Source organism: Thrips palmi, unplaced genomic scaffold (genome assembly GCF_012932325.1).
Source record: "Thrips palmi isolate BJ-2018 unplaced genomic scaffold, TpBJ-2018v1 HiC_scaffold_11, whole genome shotgun sequence".
Lineage (NCBI taxonomy): Eukaryota > Metazoa > Arthropoda > Insecta > Thysanoptera > Thripidae > Thrips > Thrips palmi.
Genome location: NW_023144622.1, coordinates 196,390 through 209,862, shown reverse-complemented (window position 1 = coordinate 209,862; position 13,473 = coordinate 196,390). Strand labels below are relative to the sequence as shown.

Below are 13,473 nucleotides of genomic sequence, written 5' to 3'. Positions count from 1 at the left end.
AGTTCCGAGCCTGGAGAGCTTGTTTGTCTCTACCTGAACTGGCGCTGCCGGCCAGTTTACTAATGTACTTGTGATATATATATAAATATGTATATTTTTATTTAAATATATTTTTTCTTTGGTTCGAGACAGAAAAAGGGTGGGCGATGGGGTGAGTGAGGGCACCTTGTTGCAGTCATGTTTCAATAATAATTTTGCTATTCAGTGCTGCCTGTTTCTTTGTGGTGGCTGATCCCTGCTATGGTAGTCACTCTAGCAAAAGTGCTATGAGGCCAAACAAAAATAATTTCCTACCTCTTCCTTGTTAGGTTTTTTTTTCTTAGTGTAACTGTTAATGAAATTTATACAAATTAAAATGGTTATTGTGTTTAGCATTAATGTGAAATTGACTTTTTAGTTTCCCAGTTCCTTCACTGTTTTTATGGTGCATTCTCCATAGTTACATAGAAAGGGGAAAGAACGGGAAAGTCAGTAAACAATTACATCAACATATATAATTCACATTGCACAATGAACAAGTGACAAATTCATGTACAATACATAGACTCACAAATACTACTGGTGATTACTTCAATTGTACAAAAGTAGAGATGCCTCCTTTGATATCTTAAGTCAATAGATACCAAAGCAAATTTGTTCTAATTCCTTATTAAATAAAAACTCTAACTTCTGATGAATGTGCAATGCATCACAGTGGGCAACATCATGACAGCACATCATATCACAGCCCAATTAGTTACTTGAATTTACATAATAGGTAGTTGAGACATAGGACACCAATACCATTTTCAAAGTTACTTCAACAACATAAATTTGTTTTAAAAATTGCTACTGAAGCAAGCAAGGTAATATTGCACATTAAAAACTATTTCTTGTCTTAGATGGTACTTGCAATCACGATTGTTACAAAGGTGTGACCTCTTTGATGTCACGACCTCTATTTGTCTTTTCTCCAAGCTCAATTATTCTTTTCTTTTTGAATCAAAACATTTGATGCGTAGGTTCAAACTTGAGCGATAGACAGAAAGAAGCGTAAAACAAAACATTTTTGTATCACATGCAAATAGATTCTGAAATTATAACATAACAGATAACTATAGATCATAAAATTGTCATAAATTTAACTCAATAACATACACATATTATCCTGCAGTTAGGTTGACTTTTTTTTTGTCAATTTGGCAAATTATAAAGACTCTTCCGTTTCAATGCTCGTGGGAACCTGACTTTATGAAGAAGGATCTTCTTGTAAGGTAAGACTTGTTACATCCTTTACAATCATTTCAGCAATCTGCCAAGCCATTTCTTCTTTAGCCTGTAAGTCAAAGAAAAATTACATCAATCGGACTTTTGATGCTATGAAGCAGTCAATGAAGATCAATTTATGAACGTACCTTATCTTCATCCAAGTGCACTAACTTTTTCATAGCCCGAGTTATTCGAGATTCTGCAACATATTCAAACACATTGAAAGGTACCATAATGAATGTACAAGTTAAATAAAAGAAACTGTACAAGATAAGACAAATACAAGTTACTCACCACTTTTCTTATCAGGTTCTGGTTCAACTTCCGTTTCAAATCTGCCTAGCTCATTAATTCGGCCAAAACTTAAACCACTGCAACCATTAACAAATAAAAGTAAGACCCAAGATAAGAAAATCAATCAACAACCAATAAATGTGCTTAGAGACAGATTACCTGTGATGCCTTCTTCTCCAAAGAGAATCTGGGTCATACAATTGTCTAGAGTCGATGCTAAGGTTTTGTTGTTCCATATTTCTTAAAAGCTTTCGGGATAGAGTTGAATCTCCGCCGGCAAGTAATGTGTTTGTATTCTGAGGCGGCATACTACCAACATCACTACCGCAATCAGAACCTATGGAGAATCAGTAACATTGATGAGGGCAACACTCGTGATATAAACGTACATTATTAGACACAAGTCAAGTGCAACCTACCATTTTTGGTGGCTTGAATTGTATTCACAAGTTCTGAGAGATATTTCAAGTAAAGCTGTGACTCTAAAAACGGCCTAAGGTAGTTCTGCAATAGAACACCAACAAAATTGAGCTTCCTATGATCGTAGAAGCTTATTGTAAAAAAATAAATGTAGTCAAGTCAAAAAATTTACCTTGTTGAGAAATCTTAATACAATTCTCAGTGGCTTGCTGAAACAATCAGGTGGAGGTCCATCTTCACAACAAATATTATGTTCAATTTCTACTCTGATTTTATCACTAAAACCTAGGGGACATGTTGCTTGAAGAGAAAAGTATCTGCAAGAAATAAGGCATTACAAATTTTCTAAAGGGCATGGCAATAGAATTGGACAGGCAATCAAATGTATGAGAATGGTACACATAAGTTAGGGTACAAAATGGTGTACTCACTTTTCATAAAGGACTATGGCATCACTTTGAGCTTGCTCAATATTTTTTGAGGAGCCCTCCCCTTCTAACTGACTGGAAAAGTTATGAGCTGCTAACCAAAATTCTAGTAACGCTCTTGGGCCCTCTTGTTCCATAAACTGAATAAAATAAAAATACAAGGAGATACATGTTACAGAAATTTGTAAGATATCAAGAACATGATAGTAGTGTTCTACTAACCTCCATAAAATAAAACAGAGATGTTTGGTTGAAAAGAATATCCATCAGACCAACATCACCACTAGTTAATACATCAATTTGATGTTTACAATAAAAGTCACTCCTCAAGAATTCATTAAAATAGCTAATCATAGTGGAGAGAAAAAAATGTCTATTAATGTGAGAAATTTTAAAAAGGAAAAATAAAAATGAATGATGATTAACTTACTCTTCCTCCATTATTTCATAACATACAATTTGAGCTGAGCTAAAACAGTCTGGATCTAAAAAGCCTTGACGACAGAGAGCCAGGGCAACAGAATTTCTGATGTCTTCTTCAATAGGTACAGGTAATGGAGCGTTCAAGCCCAAATACTTTTCAAATATTCTCACAGCATCACTATGCACAGAGGCACAACCATAAACATTACTATTTGCCTGCAAAACATTTTCTTTGGCTTTTGCTGAGTTTTCATCTTCTGTTTCATTGAGGAATGAGGATGAGTTCAAACTGTCACAGCCGGAACCTGCATTGCTTCTGTGCTCATTGCTAGAGTTCAATTGGTGCTGGTTAGTTTGTGATGTCCTAGCATCCTCATGAGCCGCAGAGCGGAAACACTCAACATCCAAATAAAAACGAATCAGCCCACCAACAGAACGAGCCTCTAAATACTGAATAAAATATCCTAGAGCACCCTTGTCAGCAATAACTTCTGCTAATGACATTGACAATCGAGATCGAGATTGTTGTAATCGTTCCAAGTCTTCTGCAAATGACATTTAGAACAACACGATAATTTTGAGTTAGCTCTTTTAAGAATAGAGGCGGTAAAAAATTTTCAACAAACGCACCTGTTTGGTTTGGCTCATCATCTTCCAAAAGAGATAGGGATGTGCCCAACCCATTGGGCACACCTGTATCACCATTGATTTGAGTGGGGCTGTCCAGGGAGCACGGGGACCTCACAGGGGACGGTGGATTTGATTTGGAAGTCTCTTTAGATCCTGAAACATTTCAGTTGAGGTGAAATAAGAAATGAAGAGTATGATTTGACAGGTGATAATTCAGTAAACAGATAACAATAAAGAGTGTCAGATAGGCGTCATCCTTCTCATTTTTAACGAGTTCTAAGGGTAAAATTGGTAAAAATTAAAAGCTGACACCACGAGGCTTTAATCAGATGTAACTGCCAGGGTTCTGCTCCATTATTTCTGAAGGAGTTTGACAAGTGACACGATCATAAGCAGGGGGTTATGTTCTAGTGTTATTTAGGTTTCAATGACAGAACCCAGTTGGCACTGACAGTTACTTCACTCACCCGATTTTTTCCAGAATTGGAGCATTTTTCATATTGTTCGAAATGTTCAATCGTAGTTAGAGTGGGCAGAGCTACGCATTAAAATATTCAATCATTGAAAGATGTGGGAAAATGGCATTCACTGCCATTTTGAAAGGTGATATGTGCAACAAAACAAGAAGACTGAAAAGGATCGATGAATTTTGCATATCAGTGCCAACATCAGCCATTTTTATTTTCTATGCTTTAACTGACGAATATTGAAGACATTTAAATGAAAATTCCTGAGGGCGATAGGCAGTTTATGTTTCAGCTAGTGACATTCATTAGTAATCATTCTCTTGATGGCCAGTAAAAATGGACAAAATTAAGAAACGTTTTCTTGGTGTTGAATTTGTCATACGCGGTTGGTCATTTTCGCACCGTCCCTCCCCACCACTCCTCCCCTCCACCCTTTCTACTGCTTGATTGCCTCCATTGGTGAAGATCATCAACCGTCATCAAGTCCATCAAGTCAATTACGTCCAAGTGTTGAAGGCGAAATGGCGCCCCTTGACAGCTCATCCATTCAGCCCGTCGAGAATAATTTCGAGCTGCTATGTTCACTGAAATGCAACAACTTGATACCCGTGAGCAAGTACCGCTCACCCCGCACGGGGTTGACTGTGGTCATAGCCAGCGTCGAGGGTCCGGTTGTGAAGGGTTACTTCACTGTTGGTAAGGGAATGAATGGAGCTTTTCTGTCATCAAATCGATGGGCTTTTGTGCCTCGTAGTGTCCGGCGCAGTTCCCACTTCGCGCCGACTCGGGGACTGCCCACACGTTGGTTGGCTCCGGACAGCTGCGTTTCATTGTTGCCGGCTGGGCATCTGCCGGCAGCGCATCCAATGGACCTCAAGACGGTCCTTTGTCTGTCTTTGCCCATGTCCGTTGGCCTTTTAGTCATTCCCTTGCATCTACGTAGTCCGACGGTATTGCCATCTCCACCCGAGCATGCTTTTTCAACTCCAAGTCCATGCCCAAGTTGGCTGTTTACGTTGCAGAGACCCTTGTCGTTGTTTTGAGAGAGAATGGTGGAACGCCTGGATCGGTGGAATCTAAATTTGAATTGTTTTTTGTATTATGAACAAATCTTTCTAAGGTTTCATTTTGACACAAACAACAACTCAACATATGTTAAATATGATAAGCTGAAAATTAAGGAAACGTTTGATTGTAATTTCACTACGTACATGTTACTTGCAGCTACGGAGGCACCTGATGATGATGGATTGCCGCACACACTGGAACATCTCATCTTCCTGGGCAGTGAGCAGTATCCTTACAAGGGTGTTTTGGATCTTTTGGCCAACCGATGCCTTGCTTCAGGAACAAATGCGTGGACAGGTATTAGTTTGTCGGAGATTTTCAGTGTTCAAGCATAATGAAGGTTTGACTAATTATTCTTTTCCATTGTTTGCTACAACCAGATACTGATCATACATGCTATACAATGATGACTGCTGGCAGTGAAGGATTCCTTACTTTGATGCCCATTTATGTGGATCATATTCTTTACCCTTTACTGAATGTAAGTCTATCATCACTGTGATCTTAAATTAATTTCTGTGGAAATTTTGTCTAATCAATAGCATTTTCTTGTTTTCTTTTCTCTAGGATTCCGGCTTTGTCACTGAAGTCCATCACGTGACTGGCAAAGGTGAAGATGCAGGTGTTGTCTACTGTGAAATGCAAGGCCGAGAAAACTCTGGTGAATCACTATCTTACATTGAGATGAAGAGAGCTATGTACCCTGAGCCATGTAGTTACAGGTATGATGAGGGTGGAATAATGAAAAATCTGAGAGAAACTTGCAGCAATGTTAAGGTAAGCATTTCACTGTTTGAAAATAAGTCCATCTTTCTGTGATGATACCAAATGATTCAATGAATTTCGTTTTAACAGGTTCGCAACTATCACAAGAAGTATTACCGCCCAGAAAACTTGACACTCATCATTGCTGGTCAAGTGAAGCCAGAAGATGTCTTTGCAGCTCTAGCACCAATTGAAAGCAAAATTGTTTCCAAAGTAAGCTGCAAATTTATGAATGCAATTAAAGTGTTTAATGTTATTTCATTGCTTACAAATCATATTCATGTATTTTTTAGGGTGAGAGAGGTGCTTTTGAGAAGCCTTGGCAGAGTCCTATCCCTGACTTTGCTGCTTCTGTTGACAAGGAAATAGTCTACTCTTGTGATGAGGAGGATAATGGCATGGTCTTTGTTGGGTGGAGGGGACCATCAGCTGTGACAGATTTGCATGGGTAAGCCATATTTTATAAGATGAAACTCATGAATTTAATAGCTTGTTTGTTGCCATAGATTCCATTTGCTTTTTCCCAGGATAACCGCTTGCTGTCTCCTGCTCAAATATTTGTGTGATACATCTGCAAGCCCTCTTCAGCAAGAGTTTGTTGAAAATGATGATCCCTGTGCTAGTAATGTAAGTGTGAATAGTGCTTTGTGTGCACTCTTGGTACTTTTTGTATGTTCTTCATTTCATATTTTTTCCAGGTTTCATTTTCATTAGCTGAGAATAAGGAGGCCATGATTTATATTGTATTTTCAAATGTACCGATTCAAAAGCTCAATGTTATCAAATCCAAATTGGATGCAAGATTAAAAAAGTTTGTGGATGGTGAAGAGCATATTGATATGAATAGAATGCAAACTGTGGTGAACAGGCACCGTCAAGAAACTTTGAGCCATTTGGAAACAAACCCTCATGATGCTGTGGCTTTTATGGTTATTGCGGATATGTTGTATGGCACCAGCAAGGATGATGTATGTAACACATGAGCTATCTTTCTCTATTACTATGTCGTAAACTTCTATTTTAATATTTCCTTTCTCACCACAGCTTCATGAACGGCTAAATATTCTAGAAATCCTAGACAAATTAGTCACAGAAAATGAAGCATACTGGATTAATCTTTTGAACCAGTATCTTCTGAAGAACAAGAGTGCCACAATCCGAGGCAGGCCTAGCCAGGTTGAACGACAGCGTTTATCAGATGAAGAAGAAAAGCGTATTGAGAAGCAGAGGAAAGATCTAGGACCTGAAGGTCTGAAAAAATGTGAAAAAGACCTAGAGGATGCCATTGCCCACAATGAGGTAATTTTTTTGCGGGACAAGCCTTAATAATTGTCCAAACATTTCTTTGAAAATGCCTCTCTTGATTTTTCCTCAGCTACCACCCCCTGAAGCTATGCTCCGAAGTGTTGCAATCCCTGATGCATCCTCTATCAACTTCCATCCCATTGAGCGTTTCTCCAGTGATTCTCCAAAGCAGCACCCTAATCTCCCTCTGGATAAAGTACCTGTATTTACACAAGCCGACCATGTCCACACAAACTTCATTTATGTAAGTGTACTAACGGAATGGCAAGTATTTTGTTTGGGAGTTAGGGTCTGATGTTCAATATGTGATAAGATGATTTATTTTACAGATTTACCTTTTGATGGATTCAGTTAGTCTCACCCCAGAGCTCCGGCCATACCTTACGCTGCTTATTGAAGCTTTCATGGAACTTCCCATTAATGAAGATGGAAAGCTAATCTCATATGAAGATGTGGTATCAGAGCTTGAAAGGGATACAGTTTCCACAAGTGCAGCAATTGGAGTGTCTGGCGGATCTCGCTTTGTTTGTGGATCTTACAGTGCCACTGCATTCATGTCAATTCAGGTACATGATACATAAAATTCTGTGAGACTACAGAATTTTAAATGATACATGTTGTAAAATGTTTGGAATTTTCTTTTCAGTGTGAACCAGCCAAGTTCAAAAAAGCAATACAATGGCTCAACAAACTTTTGTACAAAACTGTTTTGGATGCTGACCGAATCAAAACAATTGCTACCAAGCTTGTTAATGATGTTGCTCGCTTGAAACGCAATGGCTCGAAAATGTCATCAGCACTTATGAAGGGAATCAGATTTGTTAAAGGTAGGCTACTTTTACCATTGTACGTCCATAAAAAAAAATCAGATTTACAACTAACAATGGAATTTTTATTGCCTCAGAGAGTAACCACTATGCAGCAAGTGTTCTGAGGCAGCAGAAATTCCTCACAACTTTAATTGAGAAGTTGGGGAATCCTGATGATGCTAAAGTTGTGATGGCTGATTTGGAAAAAGTTCGTCAAATAATCACAGCTCCCAAAAACCTTGTGCTGCACATTGCATCAAATCTAGATGAACTGCCTTCTCACTTGAAACCTGATACTCCAGTTGATGTTCTGTCTGGTTTACTCCCAAGTGATATCAAATCTGTTGTTCAAAAGTATGTGGCACTTAACTTTCATTTAAAGGTTTCTATCTGGTCTTCACTGTTTTATTGCATCTTGCTCATGAGATCCTATTTTACTCTTGTAGGTTGAATGTAACTCCAGACTGGACATTGGTGTGCCCTCCTGGAGATTCTCCAAACCCAAGTTGTGCAGTTGGTATGGGTTGCATTGAGTCAGCATTTTTGGTTCAGAGCATTCCATGCATCAAAAGCCCAATGGATGAAGATCTGGCTCCCCTTTTAGTGTACCTTCAGTACCTGTCTCAACTTGAGGTGTTTTTTGTTTTGTTTTTATGCACTCCTGAGAATATTTTTATTTTTTGCCATTCCTGAGGATATGAGGAAGGCGACACGGCAAGCTCATGGTAGAGGGCAGCACCGGGATACGCGCCACGATTTAGCCAGGGGAGCCCCTAGGAGTCTGCCAATTTCGCCCATAACTTCTTTGTCATGCAAGATAGACCCGTAGTGTAAGCGAGCCGATTGTAGGCAACGCTGCTAGCTTCCCAATAAGCTAGTTTTCATACATGTGCGATAATTGCAGTGAGATCTATAAGTCAAAAACAGCATCCGTGCCGGCTGCCGCCTGGCTGCTAGTGGCGTATATCCCAGTGGCGCCCCTAGCGGCGAACGTCTGCAGTCGCCTTCCCTATTGTCTTTGTGTCTTTTCTTAATGTTTGCTTGTGTTTCTAGGGACCAATGTGGAAGCAAATTAGAGGACAAGGTCTGTCTTACAGTTACAGTGTGTTCCCTAGTACCCATGAAGGATTGCTTTATTTGGTCTTGTACAGAGCTACCAATGTTGTTGCTGCATACAAGGAAGCTCGAAACATTTTGGTCAGTTGTCTGAAACTGGAAAATTGTAATGGTTTTGGCTATGATTGTTGGTCTTATGTGTGTTAATTTGGCAGGAAGGGCACCTGAAGGATGCCAGTACATTTGAAGGAACTCTGCTTGAATCAGCTCGGAGCTCCCTGATTTTTGAAATCATTCACCAGGAAAGAAGTGTGGGACACTTAGTTGGCCAGTCAATTTTGTGGTACTTCAAGGGTGTAGACCAGTATTATAACAGGTAATGTCACTGCGAATTTTTAAAATTATTATTTGCCAATTCTATTTTAACTTATCTTATGTCTGCCCTTTCCTCTATCAGCAACCTGGTCAAACAAATTGCTTCAGTAACTGCAGAGGATATGGCTCGTGTTGCACCCAAGTATGTTCCTGCTCTTTTCAAGTCTGAGAACAGCCGCTTGACTGTTGTTGTTCACACCTCTAAAGCTGTTGAAGTTGCTGCAGAATTCAAGGAGTAAGTATCCTCACTGATTATGTCATGAGTTGATGAGTATTGGTGGTAGTATGGGTAATTCGAGGGGTCCTATTCAAAAGATCTCATCTGGGCGTTCCCCCCAAGACAATCTTATCTTAAACGCCGTTGAATTTCACATAGTTTGATCAATTGATACACCTACATATCAATATAATTTGTGAGTATGTTCAAATAAATCTTAAGATAGAAGATCAAAGAAACCAAAAGTGCATGTAGAAATACGTTTCGCTTACCGTCGTATTTATTCTGACTGATCAAAATGAGTGAAATTTGCAGGCGTTTAAGATAAGATTGTCTTGGGGGGAACGCCCAGATAAGATCTTTTGAATAGGACCCCTCGAATTGTTTTCTGACCTGGTGCTTTATCTTTTTCAGGTTGGGTGTTGATGTTAAGGTCTATCCCACTCTTGAGGATAGTTACTTGTCCCAATGGTAAACTAAACTGTCCCACAGAATTCTTCTTTACCAGTGATGTCATGATCTACTTTTATTGTATCTATTTTTTGTCACCGTACTTTGTCAGCATTAGTATTTACTGTTATGGCCTCAATCCACTTCAATGTTCCTTAGATGTTTCATGATATTTTTGTTGACTAGTCCTTGCTTGCTGTGCTTTTTACATTGTATTAAACTAGAATCATTGTTTTGTACAGCTGATTTTCATCAAACATCCATTTATTTTTAACCCTACCTCCAATGATGTGCAATTTTTGTACAAAATATTGAATACAAAAATAAAGTTTAAAATATTTTAACCTTGTGATTTGCTTAGGATTGCATCCTCACCCATGACTCTCTTTATCATATCGATGCTTAGAGTCCACAGCTGATTGGCCATTTCTGGATCTTGACTTGGTTTGCTCGGTGTGCAACGGCAACAGTTGTTAAAATACAAACCTGTACAGCCAGCAAGTTCATGAGCAGTTGCACAGTAGACACTGGTGCTTGCTCCTTGTTGCTGTGGAGGAAATGCAGACAATATGAAACAAAGCAATCAGAGAGAAATTATCATTACATCCTAATGTAGTAGTGAAATTCAAACTCACAAGAGACTTGGTGAAGGGCCTAACTAAAGCAAATAAAACGCGATACAGCCACCAATATCGAGGAAGGTCTGTGTAAATCATGTTTCCAGGATGAACAGAGAACACCTGAATATCATCTTTCACCCAACGTTCTGACAACTCCTTAGCAAACAGAACATTGCATAGTTTAGTATTATTATACACTACTGTCCCAAAATATCCTGAGCCATTGTTTGGGGATAGGTTTAATTCTGTCAAAGAATCCAGGTTCAAAAAGGAAAACCTGCAAGAAAAAAGGGGAAAAAATTAATTGGAGATAAGTTGCATTTTATAAGGAATACTGTCAATGGCCACAATAGACGAAAATGAATAACCTGTGACTTTCAGAAGAGAGGACAACAACTCGAGCTGGTTTGGCTTGTGCCAACTGGGGTTTGAGAAGTAAAGTTAAATAAAAGTGGCTTAGGTGGTTAACTTGGAAGGCAGACTCAAAGCCATCAGGTGTGAGAGAAAATGGCACAGCAAATACTCCTGCATTCAGTATAAGCATATCCAGTTTCCTAGTAGAAAAAAAAAAGGAGTAAATTGATTTTTGAAAATTCATGTGGAGTCAGGTAAAAAATTTAAGGACAGCAACCTGAATCTTTGCTGGAAAGTGATGGCAAAATTTCTGACAGACTTCAGAGATTGCAAATCTAATTGGATGAACTCGCATTTTGTGTTGGAGCGCTCACTGAAAATTTTGGCTATCGCTTCCTCAGCTCGTGAAAAGTCACGGCATGCAAATATAACAGTACAGCCATGAAGTGCCAAAGATCGGGCTGTTTCAAAGCCTGAATTGTAAACAGAGAAATTAATTTCAAAAAATAATGTAAAGAATGTAGATATCAGTATTTTGTATTAAGTTTTTGCATACCAATGCCAGTGTTTGCTCCAGTGACTATAGCAACTCTTCCGCTTAAGTCACGCCCATGCAATACTTGAAGTGCTGTACTGGATCCATCAAACCTTTGGCGGAAATCTCCTGGATGCTCCTTTTCCTCAATAGCAAAGGCTAGTCTGGGGTCTGTGTACGTAATCCGGTTGTTTTCCTTATTTTGGTAATATATCTTGTTCTCCTCATCAACACACTTTTCCCAACCAAACGGCATTTCTGGGGACCAAATTAAACAGACTCATGGTAAATTGTACAGGTAAGAAAAGAGGACATACTAATATTAGGTAACAACTCACCTCCAGACACAACTTTTTTCTTTCCGGTTCTTGGGTGGGTCCACTGCGATCCCTTCGTTGAATGACTGTATCGAAACACACAACGAAGGTATTAAATTAAGCTTGAAAATTAGGATGTCAAATTCGATGGAATAGCAAGTTACGCAAAAGTCATCGGTAAAATGAAGCAATTGATGGGGAAACGCCCCCGGTCCACTCACTTGACATAATAGACACAACCATCCACAGTGGCCCTCTCTTCCCATCCCGGCGGCAGCTCGTCTTCGCTGTCCGAGTCAGGTAGCAGCGACGCCATAATATTTTATGCAGGCAACAGGCACCAAGGTTTATCACTGACTTGCGAGTCACGCGACAAAACTTTTTTTTTCGGTATCTATCTGCTGTCAAGGACCACGATTAGGTTATGTTGTTGTTGACACTGCGACACTGGAAGCAGAAGACGCGTCACCGCCTTCCAATGTTTGGCGCGAAACATGAACGGTGAACGGTACTTGGCGGCCGGTGCATGGAGGGCGGTGGGTATTTGAGTGGTTCATCGTTCGTCAGCTGATCGGTCGTTACGTTAGATTGCACGCTGGCGAAGAATACTGTTTGTTTGTTACTAATGCGAGAAAACTGACGGCGGCTGTGGCTTGGTCAGCTTGGGGACTCGTCACACCTGTCACACCTGTCACACCTGACACACATCGTGGGAGCTGGAGCCGCTGTTCGGTAAGTGAGTTACTTCGGCATGGGCATCCGAGTTGCTGGTGAGGTTTTTATCCGTTGCGAGAGGAAAGGGGAGGATGCAAATCTTGCACGACCAGGCTCGTGCTCATTTCTGATCCAACTGGCACAGTAGGACAATGGCGAACCGAACCCACTACGCGCCTTGACCGAGCAGCCTCCATCGCATTGATACAAGTGTAGGGGCCGTGCAGCAGCAGACTGATTCCGAGAGTCGTTTTCGTCGCTCTGTCTCTCTCGCACCTGTACTGCACGCCCCGTTAGTGCGAGAGAGACAGAGCGACGAAAACGGATCTCGGAATCAGTAGACCGACCGCCGCGCGGTGCGGGCTCTCTGCAAGCTCGCTGGCGGTAGCACCGCGCAGCCACAGCGCGACATGGTATTAAATCATCCTTTAATTAACTGCAAGTCACAGGGTTGACAGGCTTGGCTGGATACTGGACCGGGGGTGGGAGGCAGGGGCTGCCAGCTCTGCCAGTGGGCCCCCGGCATCCAACCCTACTCGCTGAGTTACGATGGTAAATCAGCCCGCCCCCTCCCACCCCCTCGTCTCCGAAATCTAGACCGTTGCAAAGACACCGTTTATCTTTACTGTTTATTTTTCAAAATTAAAATCGTTGTTCCGGCCTTGAATTTTGCCGTTTCCGTCCTTTGCATGCCAACGCCCACTCGGTGGCGGAGTGACTTTTGGTCGGATGAGATGAGGGATGCGCTGGATGCGCGGGGCCCAGCGGCCGCCAGCGGCCCGGCGTGGAGGGTTGGTTGCTCGCGGCGGCTGACTCCCTACAGTGGCTTCGTCCTGTCTCTCTCGCACTCACGGGCCGTCTCGAAGGGGTGGGAGAGAGACGGGCCGGCGAGGCCGCCGTTCGGAGGCAGCCCGCCTGCGAGGGTGCGTGGCGTGTGGCGGCGCGGCACTGATTACGTACAACGCGCCACCTCGACCG

General features: G+C 41.0%; 4 protein-coding genes across 4 annotated transcripts in view; 2 read left to right on the top strand and 2 right to left on the bottom strand.

Moving 5' to 3' along the window:
- Positions 1-472: 472 nt before the first annotated feature.
- Positions 473-4,092, bottom strand: LOC117639361 (A-kinase anchor protein 10, mitochondrial). Its single transcript, XM_034374946.1, has 11 exons — positions 3,911-4,092; positions 3,444-3,596; positions 2,821-3,358; positions 2,613-2,736; positions 2,394-2,530; positions 2,135-2,279; positions 1,962-2,046; positions 1,702-1,879; positions 1,543-1,619; positions 1,395-1,447; positions 473-1,315 (listed from the first exon to the last, which is right to left on the bottom strand). The coding sequence occupies exons 1-11, from the start codon at positions 3,933-3,935 to the stop codon at positions 1,229-1,231; spliced, it is 1,602 nt and encodes a 533-aa protein (XP_034230837.1). The 5' UTR covers positions 3,936-4,092; the 3' UTR covers positions 473-1,228.
- Positions 4,093-4,330: 238 nt separating this feature from the next.
- On the top strand, positions 4,331-10,194 carry LOC117639360 (uncharacterized protein C05D11.1-like). The gene is made up of 18 exons (XM_034374945.1): positions 4,331-4,606; positions 5,135-5,275; positions 5,359-5,459; positions 5,546-5,755; positions 5,834-5,956; positions 6,037-6,191; positions 6,271-6,370; positions 6,442-6,711; positions 6,788-7,042; positions 7,119-7,292; positions 7,378-7,614; positions 7,695-7,875; positions 7,953-8,211; positions 8,304-8,490; positions 8,911-9,054; positions 9,129-9,289; positions 9,371-9,523; positions 9,920-10,194. The coding sequence occupies exons 1-18, from the start codon at positions 4,432-4,434 to the stop codon at positions 9,978-9,980; spliced, it is 3,087 nt and encodes a 1,028-aa protein (XP_034230836.1). The 5' UTR covers positions 4,331-4,431; the 3' UTR covers positions 9,981-10,194.
- Positions 10,195-10,201: 7 nt separating this feature from the next.
- Positions 10,202-12,253, bottom strand: LOC117639363 (WW domain-containing oxidoreductase). Its single transcript, XM_034374948.1, has 7 exons — positions 12,003-12,253; positions 11,803-11,867; positions 11,486-11,722; positions 11,207-11,402; positions 10,944-11,129; positions 10,591-10,852; positions 10,202-10,502 (listed from the first exon to the last, which is right to left on the bottom strand). Exons 1-7 carry the CDS (start codon positions 12,095-12,097, stop codon positions 10,296-10,298), a joined length of 1,248 nt encoding a protein of 415 aa, XP_034230839.1. The 5' UTR covers positions 12,098-12,253; the 3' UTR covers positions 10,202-10,295.
- A 66-nt stretch (positions 12,254-12,319) lies between these two features.
- Positions 12,320-13,473, top strand: part of LOC117639357 — a 192,267-nt gene continuing 191,113 nt past the window's right edge. The window contains exon 1 of the mRNA XM_034374938.1: positions 12,320-12,513. The gene's annotated coding sequence lies outside the window, so the exon portion shown is untranslated. The remainder of the gene's footprint in view (positions 12,514-13,473) is intronic.

Excerpts from the sequence above, each read along its gene's own strand:
- LOC117639360 (XM_034374945.1), top strand. The coding sequence starts at position 4,432 with ATGGCGCCCCTTGACAGCTCATCCATTCAGCCCGTCGAGAATAATTTC. Across the intron at positions 9,055-9,128 it reads AGGAAGCTCGAAACATTTTG|GAAGGGCACCTGAAGGATGC; the intron begins GTCAGTTGTCTG and ends TTAATTTGGCAG. Across the intron at positions 9,290-9,370 it reads GTAGACCAGTATTATAACAG|CAACCTGGTCAAACAAATTG; the intron begins GTAATGTCACTG and ends TTCCTCTATCAG.
- LOC117639361 (XM_034374946.1), bottom strand. The coding sequence starts at position 3,935 with ATGCTCCAATTCTGGAAAAAATCGG. Across the intron at positions 2,531-2,612 it reads CTCTGTTTTATTTTATGGAG|TTTATGGAACAAGAGGGCCC; the intron begins GTTAGTAGAACA and ends TATTTTATTCAG. Across the intron at positions 2,047-2,134 it reads TATTAAGATTTCTCAACAAG|AACTACCTTAGGCCGTTTTT; the intron begins GTAAATTTTTTG and ends GTTCTATTGCAG.
- LOC117639363 (XM_034374948.1), bottom strand. The coding sequence starts at position 12,097 with ATGGCGTCGCTGCTACCTGACTCGGACAGCGAAGACGAGCTGCCGCCG. Across the intron at positions 11,723-11,802 it reads GAAAAAAGTTGTGTCTGGAG|AAATGCCGTTTGGTTGGGAA; the intron begins GTGAGTTGTTAC and ends TTTGGTCCCCAG. Across the intron at positions 11,403-11,485 it reads TGGAGCAAACACTGGCATTG|GCTTTGAAACAGCCCGATCT; the intron begins GTATGCAAAAAC and ends TTTACAATTCAG.